General features: G+C 36.7%; 1 protein-coding gene across 2 annotated transcripts in view; it reads left to right on the plus strand.

Annotated features, from left to right (window-relative positions):
* Positions 1–18,991, plus strand: part of PRKG1 (protein kinase cGMP-dependent 1) — a 1,320,572-nt gene that overhangs the window by 1,155,211 nt on the left and 146,370 nt on the right. For both annotated transcript variants that reach the window (XM_003255150.4, XM_003255149.3), the window contains exon 8: positions 4,917–4,982. In XM_003255150.4, coding sequence (XP_003255198.1) covers positions 4,917–4,982 — 66 coding nt within the window. The remainder of the gene's footprint in view (positions 1–4,916; positions 4,983–18,991) is intronic.

Here is an 18,991-nt window from a genome sequence, read left to right on the forward strand (position 1 = left end):
TTTTTTTAAAAATAACGCTTTTCTCCTCTCTTGCCTTTTCCTACTTCTAAACCACTCTGACGTGAAATGCCTGCTAACTTGGTAGATGTTCTGTGTGAAACCAGTATCATAACATCTGTGGATAAAAATATGTTTAATAACAACACAGAGTTATTAAGACCTTTGTATTATATGAATATGTAATATTACGTCTTTAAATTCAAATGATATTTGCTTTACCATGGTCCTTGGACCCATAAAAGATATAAACATACATAGTAAATCACAGTGTTGTCAGCTTCTATCATTGACATTCTCTCTTTAGAAGTTAGAAATTTCTACTATCACTCCTAAAATGAGAGATTAATACATGTCATATACTAATGTCAAGGATTAATATATATGTTAATACTAAGTCAGATAGTATTTTGTCTGTATCTCTAGCAGGCTTTGAGTGCACAAGAACAGAATTTATAGACACCCTCTTAGAGAGGTAAAAGGACCTTAATAATAGAAATAAAATGACACTGTCATGGCAACAGGAGTTTGCCATTGAATGAGCTTGGCATTGAATAATTCTCTATTGTTAGGCAACATTGTTACAAAGCAATATAGCAGGCTAGGACATAGCTATGGATGGGAATTCTAATAATTTTAAAATCAAAATGACCCTTTCATATTAGTTTTACAACTGGAAACCCATAACTCTGTTAGCGCTGGTTCTATTAACAAGTAAATATAATTTTCATAATGATGGACAGAGAAAAGTGAATACTTACTGCTCAAAGGTTATTAAACATTTTAATGAATGTTGAATTTAAATCTGATAGCAAAGCACGTAAGCAGCCTACTGTTGTGGAAAGAACATGACTTTAGGGACAGCCAGATCTGTGTTCAAATTCCAGAACTGTAACTCACTAGCTATATCTGACTTTGGGTGCATTCCCTAACGTCTATTCTCAGAGCACCACCCTTTGTTATGTGCAAATGATATTTGTATGAACTGTTTAATGTTGTTCCTGACATGTACTATGTGCTCAATAAATGGCGAATATTATAATTTATCGTTTAATATGTTGTTTTTTCCCCCCAATGTGATGCTTCTTTCCAGTTTTAATATATGTCACTTTACTAGGTACTACACCTGGCTTTAGGCCATACTTATTTTCCTTTTTAAAATAAAATTTTCTATTTCTGTTAACTATGTCACTCTTCTGATCTTTGATATTTTCCCCAATCTACATTTAAAAATACCAATGTGTCTTCTTTTTGTTGCATGGAAATTGCATTCAACTTTAAAAGTGTATCCAATTTAGGCCAGACAATATGATGACATTCTGAAATATTGTAGATTTGTGATGAATACATTTTTAAAAATCTGTATGCACAGAAGATATCTTTAAAATGAAGCACTATTTTGTATTTCTTATATTTTTAAAGGATGTGGGCACTTTCTTAATAGTCAAGTGGAAATATATTTCAGGAAAAGCTGAATTTAGTATTATATTTTCTATTTTGTGATGGTGGTTTGTTTATTATTGTTGTTCATTTATTTGTTTTTGGCTGGCAGCAATTGTTAGTAACTTATGCTGCCATGAACAACTAAGAAATAAGTCATTCACATAATTTATGAAGAACGCAATGAGCACTACAGAAGTTTCCTGCCCATTATGTTCATTTCACGAAAAATTCCCACTACGAAAGTGATAATGAATTGAAAATACATTGCTTACACCTATGGAGCAGAAAGAAAATCCCCACTGTGTTTCTGAATAGGAGTGTTTTATAAAACACCAGATAGAGCCTCCACAGAGACAGGCATGAAGGTGTTGGGGATGAAAAGAATTAGAAATAATAAACAGCGGAACACAGTTCAGCTGGGCCAGGCACTATGTTAAACTTACCTTTTATTATCTCACTTAATACCACCTAGTGAGTGACTACTCGTATTCCCATTTTACAGATGAGGAAATTGAGGCTTTCACTTGTGAATGGAGGTGGGTTTAACACCAGAATAGTGCAACTCCAAAGCCTGAGCTCTGCCTTCCTACCCCAGGGCTCAGAAGTATGATGGATGTCTGTGCCATAACTGCTTTAAACACTAAGCATCTTGTATGTGTGAGGCATTTGGGATGAAATGGGGAGCAAAGCCAGCCATGGTCCCTGCCCTCATAGGGTTTAGTGGAAGGACGACAGAGTTATTAAACAAATGACTACATAAATACACATATTAATATAAATTACAAATGGTGATACATGCTTGGATGGAGAGATATGTAGGGCTATGAGAACAGATGCATAGGAAACCCAACCTGGTCAATTCAAGATGGCATCCCTGAAGAAGAGGTATGTAGGCTGGGATTGAAGAGATAAGAAGGGGTGAACTAAGCAAAAGTTAGAGAGGAGCTTCCTAGGCCTATGGAAAGCATGTTAAGAACTCATGGTAGGAGGGCAATGATGTGTATTAAAAGGAGGCCAGTGGCTGGGCACGGTGGCTCATGCTTGTAATCTCAGCACTTTGGGAGGCCGAGGCGGGTGGATCCCCTGAGGTCAGGAGTTCGAGACCAGCCTGGCTAACATGGTGAAACCCCGTCTGTGCTAAAAATACAAAAATTAGCCAGGCATGGTGGTGGACGCCTGTAATCCTAGCTACTTTGAACCTGGGAGACGGAGGTTGCAGTGAGCCGAGTGCCACTGCACTCCAGCCTGGGCAACAAGAGCGAAACTCCATCAAAAAATAAAAAAAAAGGGGCCAGTTTGGCCAGAAGGCAGGGAATGTGAGGGAGACAGTGGGAGGATTGTACTGGGAGTTAACGAGACTATAACAAAAATTTTAAAGTTAAGATAATGTAGTATGGTGGGTGGATTAAAATATGTACAACAATTGATGGCTTTTTTAAAAAACGGGGCAACCAGTGAGAAACAAATGAAAAGGAAAGTTACTCATAAGAAAAACATAACATGCGACACATAAGAATACATTTTTTAAATATCAGGACCCAAGTGAAAGAAATTATGAAATTGTATTTAAATATATGAAATTATATCTGAACAAGTAGAAAGTCATGCCATGTTCTTATATGGAAAAAATAATATCATCAGAAATTCCTTGCTTTGATATCAATGAATAAATATTAATATAATAGAACTCTACTAGAATCCCAAGGCGGGTGTTTCAGAAGTGGAAGATTATTTTAAAGTCTATATGAAATAATGAATGCTTAACAATATCATCAAGGAATTTCTCAAAAATAATAAATGCTTAAGAATATCATTAAGCTATTTCCGAAAAAAAGGATTTTAGTAAGGGAGAACTTGCTTTGCCAAATATTAAATACAAGTAGTTAACTTAAAGCGATTGTGATCTAAACAGCATGGTATAGCAACAGTGAAAGACGGATCAGTGAAAAATAGAGTTCGGAAATATATTTCAGAATGTAGTGTGTTTCGAAAGTATAAAAAGTCACTGGGAACATCTTTATTCTCAAAACTTTAAGAGCCTGTTATTAGAGATGTGATTTTTTTGGTTTATAGACTGTATTATTAATGCTATGTTATTTCATATGTACCTATCTCTTTAATATATTTCAAACATATTAATTATTAATTATATTAACTTAGAAATTTTACTGTTTTTGGAAAAAGTAAATTTTCAAGTGTAACTTATTTTGTAATTTTAAAATTATTTTTTAAAATTCTCATGGGCGTGGTGGTGGGCGCCTGTAGTCCCAGCTACTCAGGAGGCTGAGGCAGGAGAATGGCGTGAACCCGGGAGGCGGGGCTTGCAGTGAGCCGAGATCGCACCACTGCACTCCAGCCTGGGTGACAGCGAGACTCTGTCTCAAAAAAAAAAAAAAAATTCTCATGGGTACATAGTAAGTGTACGTTTTTATGTGTACTTAGGTGTACCTAGTAGGGGGTACATGAGATGTTTTGATACGGGCATGCAATGTGAAATAAGCACACTGTGGAGAATGGGGTATCCACCCCCTCAAGTATTTATCCTTTGAGTTACAAATAATTCAATTACATTAAGTTATTTAAAAATATACAATTGTGTCATTATTGACTATCATCATCATATTGTACTATCAAATAGTAAGTCTTAGTCATTTTTTTTTTTTTCACCGCACCTGGCAGTCATTCTTTCTATTTTTTTGTACCCATTAGCCATGTTACCATGATAGTGATACTATTAATTTTTAACTAGCTGAAAACGAATTGTGAATGTTAATTTATCAAATCCACTTTTAACTATTGGATCAAACATAAGATACCAGGATAGATTTTCAAAGGTTTAAGAGGTTGATAGATACGAATGCAGTAACAAATTAAATGCTTCTAAAGAAACAATATTTACATGTTTCTATCAGTGTGACTTAAGATTTGTCAAATACTCTTAAAGAACCATAACCTCTGATATAGATGAATGACTATGTGCTGTAAGTTGCCGAAACATTAGCGACATAAAAACAGGGTCTTTAAAGTAAGGAAATAATTTAAACAGATCAATTGTTCTCAAGGATATAATGATAAATTCATATACAAATGGATCAGATACTCAATTTCTAGAAGTATAGCTTCAAATTCTTTAAAAACTTTTGTGTATTTATTTTTGTTACTATCTTGATCATTATCCAACTATTTTATTAATTTCCCCAAAGTGAATTATATCAAATTTGTTCTACTTGGGTGAATGAAATTTCAAATTTGAAAGTTGTAACTACTGGATTGTAACTGTAGGATTTGTAAGATTAATGACAAGGGTAAGATGATTCCTCAGAAAAAAAATTTTGAAACATGAACAAAGCTTAAGACTGGAGGTGGATAAATCAGAAGAGTTTATATAATGTAAAATTTTCCTGAATTAATCGCAATGGACACTGTGCTTTGATATTAAAGGTTATTTTATTTGAATGTCTCTATTTTTTATATAGGGAAGATGTGAGAACAGCAAACGTAATTGCTGCAGAAGCTGTAACCTGCCTTGTGATTGACAGAGAGTAAGTACATTGTTTTATTATGTGAATTACACACTCATATCAGCAACACACATGAGTTTGTGGAATTAGACACCATTTTATGGAGCTATTAATACTTGTTTTACATCTTTTCATTTTTAAATGAGTTCTGTATTTGTTTCTCATTCCCTATTCTTAAAAGTGGCTGGCTCTGCCATTCTAGCTTTGTGATCTTTAGCAAGGTACTTAACCACTGTGAGCTTCAGCTCAGCTCATTTGTAAACGGGGGTAATGAAATACCATACGGATATTTTGAGGATTAATGAGAACATATGAGTAAAACATTTGTCCAAGTGTCTTTTACTCAGGAGGTACTCAACCAATGCTAGTTATTTTTGTAAATTTTTAGAATTATTATTCCATTTTTGTTAAGAAATGGGTTATTCTTTGAGTAGTTTTAGTTTTCCCCTCTATTCTCCTATCTCCAGACTTCCATAATAGAAGCATTTAGGGAAGAGACTTTTGAAGAAATAATCGGTTCTAGATATAGGCATATATTTAAGGCCATCAAAAATTTGTCTGATAATATCTATCCCTGTTTCTTCTCTCAGTTCTGGCTTGCTCTTTTCATTACCTGGATGCTTTATAAGTTAAACTGCAAATGTCAGATTATTGATTCTCCAAGAGCATGGTTAAAATGCATATGTACTTTCTGGAAGCAGTCGAACAGACTTTTCTTCCTTGTAATGTATGTGGATAAATTCATCAGAATAGCCAAGTACCTGACCCAAGAAGAACTGTAAAACATCCATTTTAGTGGAGCCATTCAAACTGTAATAGGCAGTGAGTGACCACGTAGAATGAACCTGAGGAGCCAGGTATGATTAGCCTAGAATGATGGAGCTGGATGCCGAGCTCAGAGGGCTCTGGATGGAGAGAAATTCTACCTGATTTACAAACCTCACTTTGAGGGCCCTTCGATGCTGAATCACTAGAACCAGTGCAGAGACACAGTTGCAGAATGGTAGCAATATCCATGGATATTTCTGAAATTGTTATATTTTGTCTGGTTCCCAAAAACAATAATTACCAATTCGCTCTTCTATTCAACTCACATTTTACTGAGAATCCACCATGTACAAAGCATTGTCCTAGAAGAAGATTCAAAGAAGCAGCACAGATGCTGGTTTTAGGAGTTAGCGTCTAATAGAGATGTGGCATATACAAAAATAACCATGATACAAGGCAAAAAAAAATGAGTTCAGAATAAAATTTTAAGGGAATTCAGAAAAGAGAGTGAGTACTTTTGAGAAGAGTCAAGGAGGTCTTCATGGAAGTAAAGGTATTATTAGGTGGATGTGGAAGTATAGGAAAAGCAATATAAATATGGTGACTAGTGTAAGAGATACTCATAGGAAAGCTGTCAGCCTTTTAAATTGGCTAAAGTGAGACTGTGTAAAGGTAGTTGGCGGAGGTGTTGTAACAAGTTCATAAGCATGTTGGCACTGGTTCACTGAGAAAATTGAATGTTGGGATAAGGGCAGTTCTGACCATTTTATGCAGCAAAAAGTTATCACTGTAACAATGGATTTAATAGACTAATCTGAGAATTCAGTGTAAAATGAATTAGAGGGAGAGGTTAGAGACAAAATATTTGGTTAGGTGTCTAAATTCAGTTGGTGATGATGAGACCATTTGTAAGAGGAACCCATAAGAAACAAAGAGGTAAAACCGGAAGGTTTCATGTCTTACTGAATGTGAAGAGCAAGGGAGAAATTAGGGATGTAGTTGGGATAGAAAAGATGTAAAAGGAAAGTAGAAAAATCAGTTTGATAGGTACAATGACATTCTACTAAGAATGTAATGCATTGAACATACAATATCAAACACTCAAGAATGGATGGCCTGCAGGAGACAGGAAATGTGGGACAGAAACTTTTGTTAGAATTAACTTAAAATTAACTTTAGAATTGCCTACATGTGGTTAGCAGCTGAAGCTATGAGACAGGACAGAATTGCGTGAAAGAATTGAGAAGAAGATTAAAGAGCCAAGGCTAGATTTGGGGAAATCCTTTCATTTAAGCATTAGGGAAAGTAAAACCAGTGAAGAATAATGAGATGTTAGAAAGCAGAGCAGTGTAGGAGACTTCAGAAAGCAAGAGGATGTTTCATGAGAAAAGAGATAATCACAGTGTTACAAGCTGAGAGGCATGCAGATAGAGAAGAGGGCAATAGGCTTAGTAACCTGGGAGAAAACAGTTTCATTAAAGTGTTAAGAATGGGATCCAGATTACAAAGTGTGACTAGGTGAAAAGGAAGTGAGAACACTGAGCTTACAGTATACAAGTATCCAGGAAGTTGGAGCAAATGAAATACTAAAGGGGATATTTCACAAATGGGACCCCAGGGGAGAAAATAGTGGGCAAATGAGGAAAGGCTCTTGGAGAGCACATATGTATGTATTTTTGATTTTCTGAAAAGTGAAAAAGAGGCAAGGTAGAAAATTTGTAGAGAAATGACGGGATGTAGATGAGGATAGTTGTGGGAACTTGGATGGACTTAATCTTGCCTCTTTTAAAGCATGAAGCAAGGAAATCTAGTGAGGGGAAGAATGAGACTGAGGCTTTTCCCTAATCCTAATTTTCTCTCCTTATCCAAAGCTAGGCATATACAGTGTACACTGACAAGTGAATGGATGTGGTCAAAGCTCAATACTTGAATCTTGACTGCACCATTTGACAAGAATATGGATAAATTACTTAAATTCTGAGTCTCAGTTTTCCTGTCTGAAAAATTGGATAACATTATCAAAATTATAAAATTGATTTGAAAATCAAATGATTTAACATAGGTAAACGTCCATGCACAGCACAAATACATGAAGTAAGCACTAAATAAATATGCCCTTCCTCTTCTTACAGAAGGCGTAGGATTCCCTTGGATTTAGCTGTGTTTCTCTCTGCTCAGCGTTGGTTTATCTTCAGGGTTATATACGGAGAAGACACCTTAAGAGAGGTCTATCTTAAGCACAAATACAGAAAAATCAGCTTGAGTCTAAGAATTCAAAAAGTGCATTTGTATACTCTTAGCAGAGAAGTTGGGCTTCCAACCAAATGTTGAATTCACAGCTTTATTTTTTTAAAAATGAAACTGTAACTGAAGGATCCTGTCAAAAGCCTGCTGCTGATACCTAATTTATGGCCAATTAGAAGAGCACCAGGGCTTCATCCCGTGCAAACAGATGGCAGACATTAGCACTGTCAACAAAAGTAGCTTCCTTCACAAATTTACGAGTGAGGTACCATGTTCCATAAGCCAGTGATTATGCTTTATCATTCCAGAGGGAGAGCAAAAGAACATTATTGTAACTAATTGTGCATGTCATTGACAAGCCAGAAGATGATAAACAGATATATGGTGTCCTCAAAGGCATTCTCTAAATATTGGTTTCTTGTAGTCTACTTATTATCTTAATAAGTACCTGCAGTGATATCAAAATTTATGAATATTGTATAAAAAGAATATTAGTCTAACAGAACCATCCATTAATAAATTTCATCCATTAATAAATTAAGTACCTTTGGTACCTCTTATTTTGGAATCTGTGAAAAGAAATAAATATAAAACTAAGTACAGTCATTCCTTAATATCCATGGAGGATTGGTTCACGGACCCCCTTTGGATACCAAAATCCACAGATGCCGAAGTCCCTCATATAAAATGGCATAATATTTGCATATAACCTGTGCATGTCTTCCCTGTACTTTAAAATATATCTAGGTTACTTACAATACCTAATAAAATCTAAATGCTATGTAAAAACTTGTTATACTATATTTAGGAAATTATAAGAAAAAAATTCTATGCATATTCAGTAAAGGTGTAACCAATGTCTTTTTCAGCTAAATATTTTTGATCTACAGTTAGTTGAATCCACAGATACAGAATGCATGAATACCAGAAGGCTGACTATATACTTTTGTATTCTGTAATCAGTTATGCAATGTCTGCTTATTCACCGTTATGGGAAGCTGTATAAACTAAAAGTTCTATTAAGATAATTGATTTTTTGACACATTGAGGATCATTTTGTTAATTGTTCAAAGACAGCAACTTACAATTATTAGTAAACCTTGAAGAGTTATATATTTTTCCCCAGGAAATTAAGATTTAAATTATCAGAGTCCTAACTCTATCCCTGATTCACTGTGTAGCCTCTGAGATACAGCCATACTGGTTATGAAAATGGAAACATTTTCATGCTGGAAGGTAAATAGCACTGGTCTGAGATCCCTGCATATCTCTCCCACTCCTCTGCTGCCCCAGTTGTCTGATTGCCCCCTACTCCTAGGACATTCTAGATCCTTCTTTAATCCAGCAAGTAAGGAGGTGGCATCTGGCAAAAACCAGGACTATTGTCCATTTTTGTTGCTCAGTTCCTGGGCCCTACTGGCCATTAATTATCTTTCCTTTCACCTCTGATAATGCCAAACTAAAATATAATGTCCTATTATCAATTGTTTTCATGCTTTTGCTTTACCAGGTCCATTGTTTAAATAAAATCTATTAGAAAGAAAACAGAGGAACTTTTTTGGTTGTCATGGGAGTAAGACTCCTAAAGGATCCAGTGGTCTTCATTCTTTCCCTCAGAATCACTCCAGGTGATTCTTGAGGCCCTTGTGGGACCCTAGAAGACGCTAAGAATGATTTTTACAGCACACATGGCTGATGATGTCCCTACCATCAGTGACACTCTGTGATGTTTTTTCATACCATGGGGCCCGTTTTGTTATTGGGACAGTCTAGGAAGTAGAGACCAAGAACTAGCCCAGAGTAAATGCAATGTGATAGAGTACAAAAATGATGAAATTAGGAGGAAATGTCAAGCATAAGATTGTAGGGCATTGCAAGTAGCAATCTCTGAAACTGAGATATCTCTAGATATCAGGGAAGTCTGGGTTACCATGTTCCAAGTTTTTGACCTCCCCGAACTACGGTCACCTGATATATTCATGCCATATATTTAAAAATGTACCAAGACTCTCGCCATAATTGGGGAGCAACTCATAAGACCAAGGTTGATCCCAAGGTCCGTAAATAATAAAGTAGCAAATATATTACTGAGGAAGATTAGACACAGAAAAACATCACTGGAGTTGGCAAACTAAAGACTATTCCTTGACACCCAGACTGGAACCTAAGTATTAAAACTGGGTATGTTTTAGTAGATTTGGCATTAGAGCTAGACTAGGCAATTTTTATATTTATTCATGGAGAAAGATAACAAGGAATGCCTGATTCCTGTGTCAGGTACTGGGATACTGAGATGAACAAGACACAAATTCAAAATAGGTTTGAAAACTGAGTATATAGAACCAGCTCAATTAGAGACAAATTGGTGTCTGTATTAGAATGGTTTTTTGTTCCTTTACCAGTGCTAGTAGGAAAACCTCAGTGCCTTCCACATGTAGGCTCTGTTTAGAACTCGTTTGTAACTCTTTAGCCACAACAGCATCGGTCCCCAAGGGTACAGCTTCTGATGCTGGTCTCTATCTGAATCTCCTCCCAGCCTCATTGCTTGCGGTCAGTTTGTGCCTTCCTCCATTTCCTGTTACTGCGTTTATTCAGATATTCAACTCCCAAGTTCCAGGGGCAAAGAAACAGAAATACTGAATCCATGCTCTGGGATAGGAAGATCACACAGTGAACCAGCCATGCAGGAACCTGCATGGCCATTGGAACCCAGAGTGCCAAACGGGATAGAAATATGTGAAGAAAATAGTATTTATGTAACTCTTCTCAGGGAGGTGCTATTGGTGTTTCTGATACGCAACTTGGGATTGAGCGGTAAGGCTCACCAAGGTACATACTCAAGGTAGAATAGGTGATCACTAAACTGCCTGGTAGGTTGCATTAAGTGTGGGAGTTTTATCTTCTGAGTGGGGTCTGCAGGCATGACTCTGTTATAGAACTACATGACTCAAACAAGGGGTTGGCAAACTTTTTCTGTAAAGAGCCAGATAGTAAATATTTTAGGCTCATGGGACAAATTACCTTTGTTGCAGCTACTCAACTCTGTCTTTGCAGTGCAAAAGCAACCAAAGATGGTGTGTAAATGAATGAGGACAGATGTGTTTCAATAAAGCTTTATTAATGGACATTGACATTTGAATTTATATCATTTTCTTATGTCAAGAAGTATTATTCAGCATTTGATTCTGTTCTCATCATTAAAACATGTAAAAATCATTCTTATCTCATGGCCATACCAAAAATAAGCAACTGACAGAATTTGGCCTGTTGGCCATAATTTCTTGACCCCTGACTTAAACAATATTAGAAAGTGGAGGGCTATCCGTAGTTGTCCTGCGCCAGTTTTCTCCATCCTGTACTCAGCTTTTTAAAATAAAGCAAATACATAAAAAGAACTGATTGGAAGCGTCTGATCAGCACTGCCCATGGTGTCTTCCAGTGCTGCCCCTCCTGATGCCATCTGTCTGTCTTCCAAACACTGGCACGCTTTACTCCATCCCCTCAATTTCTTCACTTTACTCTTCTGTACAGATCTTCTGTAACTCTTTCCCATTGTATCCCCATCCCACTCCACTCCCCATGCACGCACCTCTTTTTATAGTTGATTCCTGCACCTCTTAATTCCACTCTTGCATTCTCTAGAAGTTTGCTTCAGGCTTTGCATCAATTTGGTAATAGCTAACTAATTAGAGATTAAAATGGTTCTCTGCAATAATTATTTGCATTATGATAACATACCCCTGAGGAATGACAAATCGTGAAAATCCAGAAGAATCTTTTAGAATGTCAGGTGCCATTGGGGGAGAAAAGAGGGAAAGTAGAGGGGAGATTTGGGGACAGCAAACCCTTGCAGGCACCACTCTGAGATCACCATCCAGGTCAGTCTCAGGAAGGAGCATGCACCCAATGGTGATTTGCCCACCGAGGTCGCCTGTATTCTTCTCATATAGCTTGTCACTCTGTGTCCACGTGATAGGACTGTATGAAATCCACATGTCACATCGCCTGTTGTCACATTGCTTAACTAATAGGATGATACACTTAAAATATTTCACAGCCTCAGCCTTTCCTACAGCCTAAGTGGATTTTATTTTGGTTCATTTTCCAGAATAAAATCTAGGGTGATGTGAGGGTATTGGCAGGATGATCACAGGAAAACAAATGTGCCTTTTTAGAATGGTGTCAGCTGCAATTATTTGAACTTGTCTTTTTTTACAGAGCTGTTATTGACTGGTGTGTTTTTCAAAAAATATGTATTAAGCAGGAAAGATAAAATCCAGAGGTTTAAAAGAAAGAGTGACATTATATTTGTTCAATTTAACGATGTGGGTTGAATTATAGCATGCCCTGAACCAGCATGATCTAACTACAAAATAAGTGCATTCTCATTGGAAAAGGAGTATACTCTGAGACAACATTTGTGGTTTAAAGTCATGGAAAGAGACAGTTGAGACAACTCCTCATGTTTGCTTGGCTTTGAAATGGTAGTAGACATTCATGCTATTGCAAGTCCTTACAGCAATGATATACAGCATGACTGACTGGGATGCCCAGACTGTTGGTTCATCCACCCAACCAGAGCTTACTGGTTACCTGCCATATGTGAACCATCCAGACATCTAGTATTTGGGGTTTTAAAGGCAAATATTTAAATATTATATGCTTATTTCCATCTCTGTTATATGGATAATTTCCAGCAATAATCTGTTAAGCCACAAACTTACAAAGGCTCTCTTTAGTAACCTTTTGACTCTGCTCAAAGTAAAAGAAGTCCAATCTCAATTCTTAATACGCTGGTGGGCTATCAATCAAAATTTAACACACTTAAGAAATTATTGTTAAAAAATGTATATAGTAAGTGGATAAGTCAGAAAGTCATAGAAGAGATTTAAGAAGGAGAAATAAAAGGGAACCTATAAACCAGAGCTTACCAAGCGTTTTTTAGAAAAGGCCAAACAATAAATATTTTCAGCTTTGTGGGACAAACAGTCTCTGGCATGAAAACTCAATGCCACTTCACCCAAGGGCCATAGTTTTCTAACCCCTTTTATAAATAAACTTATTTTACAGATGAAGAATTTGAGGCCCAGAAGTGTCAGGTATACTCAAATCACACTGTTTAATAAGAATTAAGACAGATCAGGTATTCAAATTCTTATATTATAATGCATTTGTTATATCTCAGGATTTTAGAAAATAATGAGAGTTTGAAAAACCTCTCTTCCAAATCCTTTAGTTTAAAAATGAGGAAGGTGAGTCCCAGAAGGAGTGTGGATTGCCCAAGCTCTTTAATGTCAAGGGTGGGATTACAGCAGAGGCCTAATAACATCTGTTTCAGTGATTTTTCGCCTACCCCACATTATTCTGTAAATGACTAAGATAGAAAACTCATACATTTATTAATTCAATAAGCACATACTGAGAGTATCAAGTGGGTTTTATGCTCTAGGCTCAGTGCTATGATATATAGGGATTTCTAAAAACAGTTTCCTTCAAGAATCTTGGAGTCATGAAAATGAATAAATCATATGATAGTCCACCTGAAAAAGAGGAATTGATGGCTTATGAATTGAACTAAAATATTTTCATTGAATTAAATCTTAACCTAATTATACTACTTCTAAATATATGTAGATATATGGATCTATGTAGATGTCTCTCAATATATAGATCGATCAATGAGTGGTAAAATATTTGAGTTCCAAATGACTCGTCAAACGGATAAGAACCTCACAAGTCACATCTCCATCATCCTGGCTAAATATTTGGAATTACAGAATTTAAATGACAATTTATCAATTCAGCTAATAAATTTATTTCATTAAAAACATGTGGGCCCTTACTAGCTCACTCCCCTCACATCCCATAACAACTTTGGTTCGCCTGTTGATTTTCATTGTACCATCCTTTTACTTGCCATACCATACATTTACAACACTTGTTTATCTGTATTGACTTACAAACTACAAGCTTAGGGAGGTCAGGACTATGTTTATTTGGTTCACTACTGTATCCGCAATTAGCACAGTATCAGGAAATATAATAAGCACCTACTATCTATTGAAATGAATGAATGAATGATGCCATATTAGTCTGAATCTAATCAGCATATAGTAATTTGAGCAGCAAAGTGTTATGATAAAAAAATAGTAACTATAATAGGGGACTGGAATAATAAGGGATTACCTAGTAAGAAGCAAAGAAAGCTTTAGAACATATAGAAATAGCAGATATAAGGAGTATTCACTAACACTACTCCTGTGAGAGAGCACCCAGTGAAGACACCTCCCTTCTTGCCCCCCTCCCCCACCCTTCCCCACTCCACCCTGCTGAGGCTGAGGGCTAGACCTTGTTATAGAGCAGGGTTCCTGAAGCACGCCACTATCGACATTTGGGGTCAGATAGTTGTTTTGTGTTGCGGGGGCGGGGCTGTCATGTGCAAAGCAGGATGTTTGGAAGCATCCTGACCTCAACCCACTAAATAGTAGTATCCTTCACCTCTCCAGTGTGACATTCAAAAGCATGCCCTGAGCAAGCATTGCCAAATGTCCCCTGTGGGGTGAAAATCACCCCCTGTTAGGAAAGATATAGTCATTACTTACTGGATGGCAGTGAAGTCTCTGTGATGCCAAGCCAATAGAACTTGTGCCAGAAATCTGCACTGCAGGTGCAGGAAAGCTCTGTAAAGGGAGGTATAAAACCACCTGAGGGGAAGTCCGCCGGGGAAGCTGCTGGCTGCCATGTACTGTAGTAGCCAGACACAAGAGAAACCTCAAGAGCCTACCAAGAACACTGGAACCAGGAAGCTGAACCCTTTTGTCCTTGAAGTATCTCTCCAATACCTTCTGCCGACAAAGTTTCAGTGCCAGTCAACCCAATCCACTTTTACAGAGCAGTTAAAAAGAGTAAATTTGGGACTGAGAGGCAATAAATCAATTATCCATACAGATTCCAAACCAAATCCTATTCTGGGGTCCAGAGATATAAAGATGAATAGCAAAGTCTTCTCCTTCTTTGGATTAACTCTTGGTCCAAACAGATGCATTCAAAAATCAGCATGAGAAACTGCATTTTGAGTAAGAACAAAATACTTGGGGAACATTGAGGATGGAGGAATATGTTTGGCCGGTGGCATCCCAGAACTTCCTGGACAGTATAACATGAGAGCCAAGTTGTTAAGTTTGAGTAGGTGTATTACAAGTGAGGAATGAAGGGTAAAGACAGCTACTGCTGAGGGAAGGACCTGTACAGAAGACAAGGAATTTAGAAAGACTTTTGTACAGTAATAAGGGGAGTGTGGCAGTAACAGAGGATTTATGGGACAAGGAACTGGATAATTAGGTGGAAAGCTGGAAGATGTGTTTGGAAAGAAGAGATGGGGATAGATAGTAAATAAATATCCTAGTATCTCAAACTAAAATAATCTAGATTTATTTTGGGGGCAATAAGAAACCAACAGAGAACCATTGGAACTGTATTTTGTATTTGTTTTTGAAGGAAGAGAGTAGCAGATTAATTACAATGGGGAGGAACTCAAACAGGCAGACTTTTAAGATACTGCTGCAGTAGTCCTAAAGGATGTTCATTAGAGCTTAAGAGCCTTAACTTTAGTCTAGGGCCAGGCACAGTGGCTCATGCCTGTAATCCCAGCACTTTGGGAGGCCAAGGCAGGTGGATCACGTGAGGTCAGGAGTTCGAGACCAGCCTCGCCAACATGGTGAAACCCTGTCTCAACCAAAAATACAAAAATTAACCTTAGCCTAGCATGGTGGCACACACCTGTAGTCCCAGCTACTTGGGAAGCTGAGGCAGGAGAATTGCTTGAACCCAGGAGGTGGAGGTTGCAGTGAGCCAAGATCACATCGCTGTACTCCACCCTGGGCGACCGAGCAAACTCTGGCTCAAGACACAAAAATAAAAATAAATAAATTTTAGTCTAAAGTAGATTTTTATGAATAATTAAATATGAGGGATGAAAGGGAAATGTTTCTAGTTTAGGAGACTTGGATGTATTTAATAAATAAAGAACAAATAATAGATGTATGTAATAGATAAAGAATAGAACAAGACAGAGCAGGTTGAGATGGAAGTAACTGGCTGATTCAGTTACTGATATTTTAAGTTCAGGCTGCTTAAGTGATATGCAGATAGTCAGCAGATGTCCATTGGCAGTTAGAAATGTGAGTTTTGTTTTGTTTTACTTTTTACAATCAGATGATGAATGGAAATTGATGTTGGAGTTCATAATCATTTAAAAAATATAATAATCCCAGCTTTGATTACATTAATTACAGTCATTGTTTTGTTTTGCACCAATGAACAAATAATTCATTTTTTCCAGTAAATGCTTGAAATCTTACTATATTTCTTTTTTTATTATTATTATACTTTAGGTTTTAGGGTACATGTCCACAATGTGCAGGTTTGTTACATATGTATCCATGTGCCGTGTTGGTTTGCTGCACCCATTAACTCGTCATTTAGCATTAGGTATATCTCCTAATGCTGTCCCTCCCCCCTCCCCCCTCCCCCAACCCCACAACAGTCCTTGGAGTGTGGTGTTCCCCTTCCTGTGTCCATGAGTTCTCATTGTTCAATTCTCACCTATGAGTGAGAACATGCGGTGTTTGGTTTTTTGTCCTTGTGATAGTTTACTGAGAATGATGTTTTCCAGTTTCATCCATGTCCCTACAAAGGACATGAACTCATCATTTTTTATGGCTGCATAGTATTCCGTGGTGTATATGTGCCACATTTTCTTAATCCAGTCTATCGTTGTTGGACATTTGGGTTGGTTCCAAGTCTTTGCTATTGTGAATAGTGCCACAACAAACATATGTGTGCACGTGTCTTTATAGCAGCATGATTTATAGTCCTTTGAGTATATACCCAGTAATGGGATGGCTGGGTCAAATGGTATTTCTAGTTCTAGATCCCTGAGGAATCGCCACACTGACTTCCACAATGGTTGAACTAGTTTACAGTCCCACCAACAGTGTAAAAGTGTTCCTATTTCAACACATCCTCTCCAGCACCTGTTGTTTCCTGACTTTTGAATGATGGCCATTCTAACTGGTGTGAGATGGTATCTCATTGTGGTTTTGGTTTGCATGTCTCTGATGGCCAGTGATGATAAGCATTTTCTCATGCATTTTTTGGCTGCATAAATGTCTTCTTTTGAGAAGTGTCTGTTCATGTCCTGAAACCTTACTATATTTCTAAGACTTGCATTTTTGTACATTGGATGTTATCAAACTTGTTATTTATGAAATTCACAATGTCTTCGGAACTCATAAACAAGTTGTATGAGTGAATAAGAAAGTATAAAAGATTTCAGTTTCTAAATCATAAATATCCATCTTAATTTCTTCAATTAAAAAGATAATATTTGAAATTTTATATTTGAAAATCTCTTTACCTTTTTTAGTACAACATTTGGCTGTTTCTTTGAGGAGACGTTATAATGCTTCTTGTGTTCCAGAGGTAAACCAGGGAGGGGAGGGCATCAGGATTTATTTCTGACAGAAGCTTAGCAATCAGTTTAAAAATTAACTGTATAGTCATGAAGTTTGAGAGTTGAATTCTGCTTTAGACATCCACAGCACTTTTTTGGTGGAGTTAAATGGTTTTGCTTACTTTAGTATTCACACTTCCCTGGTGAGACAGTTATTACAGGCCCAGCTGGGTCATAAAGATCTAAGGCTTTTCTTTTCTTTTCAATATGTCTAGCAGTTGGTACTCGTTTTGAAACTCATAGCATGGATGTGTGAATTGGATTAGCATCAGCCACAGTAACAGTGAAACTTCATTCCCAGACAGCTGTGTTTACAAAGGAGGCCTTTTTAGAATTTACTTCTTTGCATAAAGTACAAAGATCATATTAGCTATTGCTTTACTACAGTCATATAATTGAATTAGTTTTAAATGGAAAGCCAGACTAGCAAAGGCAAATCATGATTTGCCTTTAATAGGCAAGAAGGGTGTTGTCCTCCTAGCTGCACTGGAGGTAGTACATTGTCATCTAGACAAGAAACCCACTTGGGCTGAATAACATTTTATTTCATTATGTTGCATTATTCCCATAGGGTTCACTTTAAATCTTCTCTCTTTTTTTACCTTTCTAATATAGTCTATGTCATATGATTATAAATGTAATAACTGTTTGTTTTAGAAGTATTGGAAAGCATAGAGACAAATAAATATAACCCTGCCATTCAAAGGGAATTACTGTTGATAATTTCCTGTCCTTAAATAGTGAGATAATTCTGCCTAGATATTTTTCTTCTGCTTCATCTACATCCTGGGGCAGCATTAATAAATCACATACATATAGATAGAGATATTAATATATACACATAGATGCTAGATGTACTATAGATAGTCATTAATTTCTCTCACAGCAAACTTGCAAGAAATTCTTTTTTTCCTCCGTTTCAAAGGTAAACTAAGCTTCACATAGCCAAACTGTCACGTTGCAAAACATACAGCTTGTAAGTAAAGAAATGGCATTTGAGTATAATTCTATTTTCAAAGCCTATTATAGCACATTACTTTACCACATTGCATTAGCAATTTACCATGTTAATAAAAACACTTCATGTATAATTGAGTTTCTTTGTCATAGTTTCTTGACTGTGCTTGGGCATTTAAGCTCATTTTAATTTTTTATTTTGTAAACAATTCTCTGTGTTAAACTTTACCCCCATTTTAGAAATATGCAGTATTAGAATTACTGATTCAAAGGATTTGTATTTTTTAAATTATTGCCTAGAATCATCATACAGTTTACTCTCCAGTGACAATATATGAGAACATCTGTTCCACTGCACCCTGGCCAGCTTAAGTTTTTGGTTAAAACAACATGACTGGGGCGAATCAGCCCAAGGCATTAGATATATCACCGTCCTAAAAGAGTTAGTTTGACATTTGTTCTTTTCTTGCAGTTGAGACATAGAACTTAATTATTGACAGAATCTGGAAGATTGTTCATTCTTTAGTGATTGCTTCTTTGTTCTTGA

This window comes from Nomascus leucogenys, chromosome 3, assembly GCF_006542625.1.
Source record: "Nomascus leucogenys isolate Asia chromosome 3, Asia_NLE_v1, whole genome shotgun sequence".
In the NCBI taxonomy this organism is placed as follows: Eukaryota; Metazoa; Chordata; class Mammalia; order Primates; family Hylobatidae; genus Nomascus; species Nomascus leucogenys.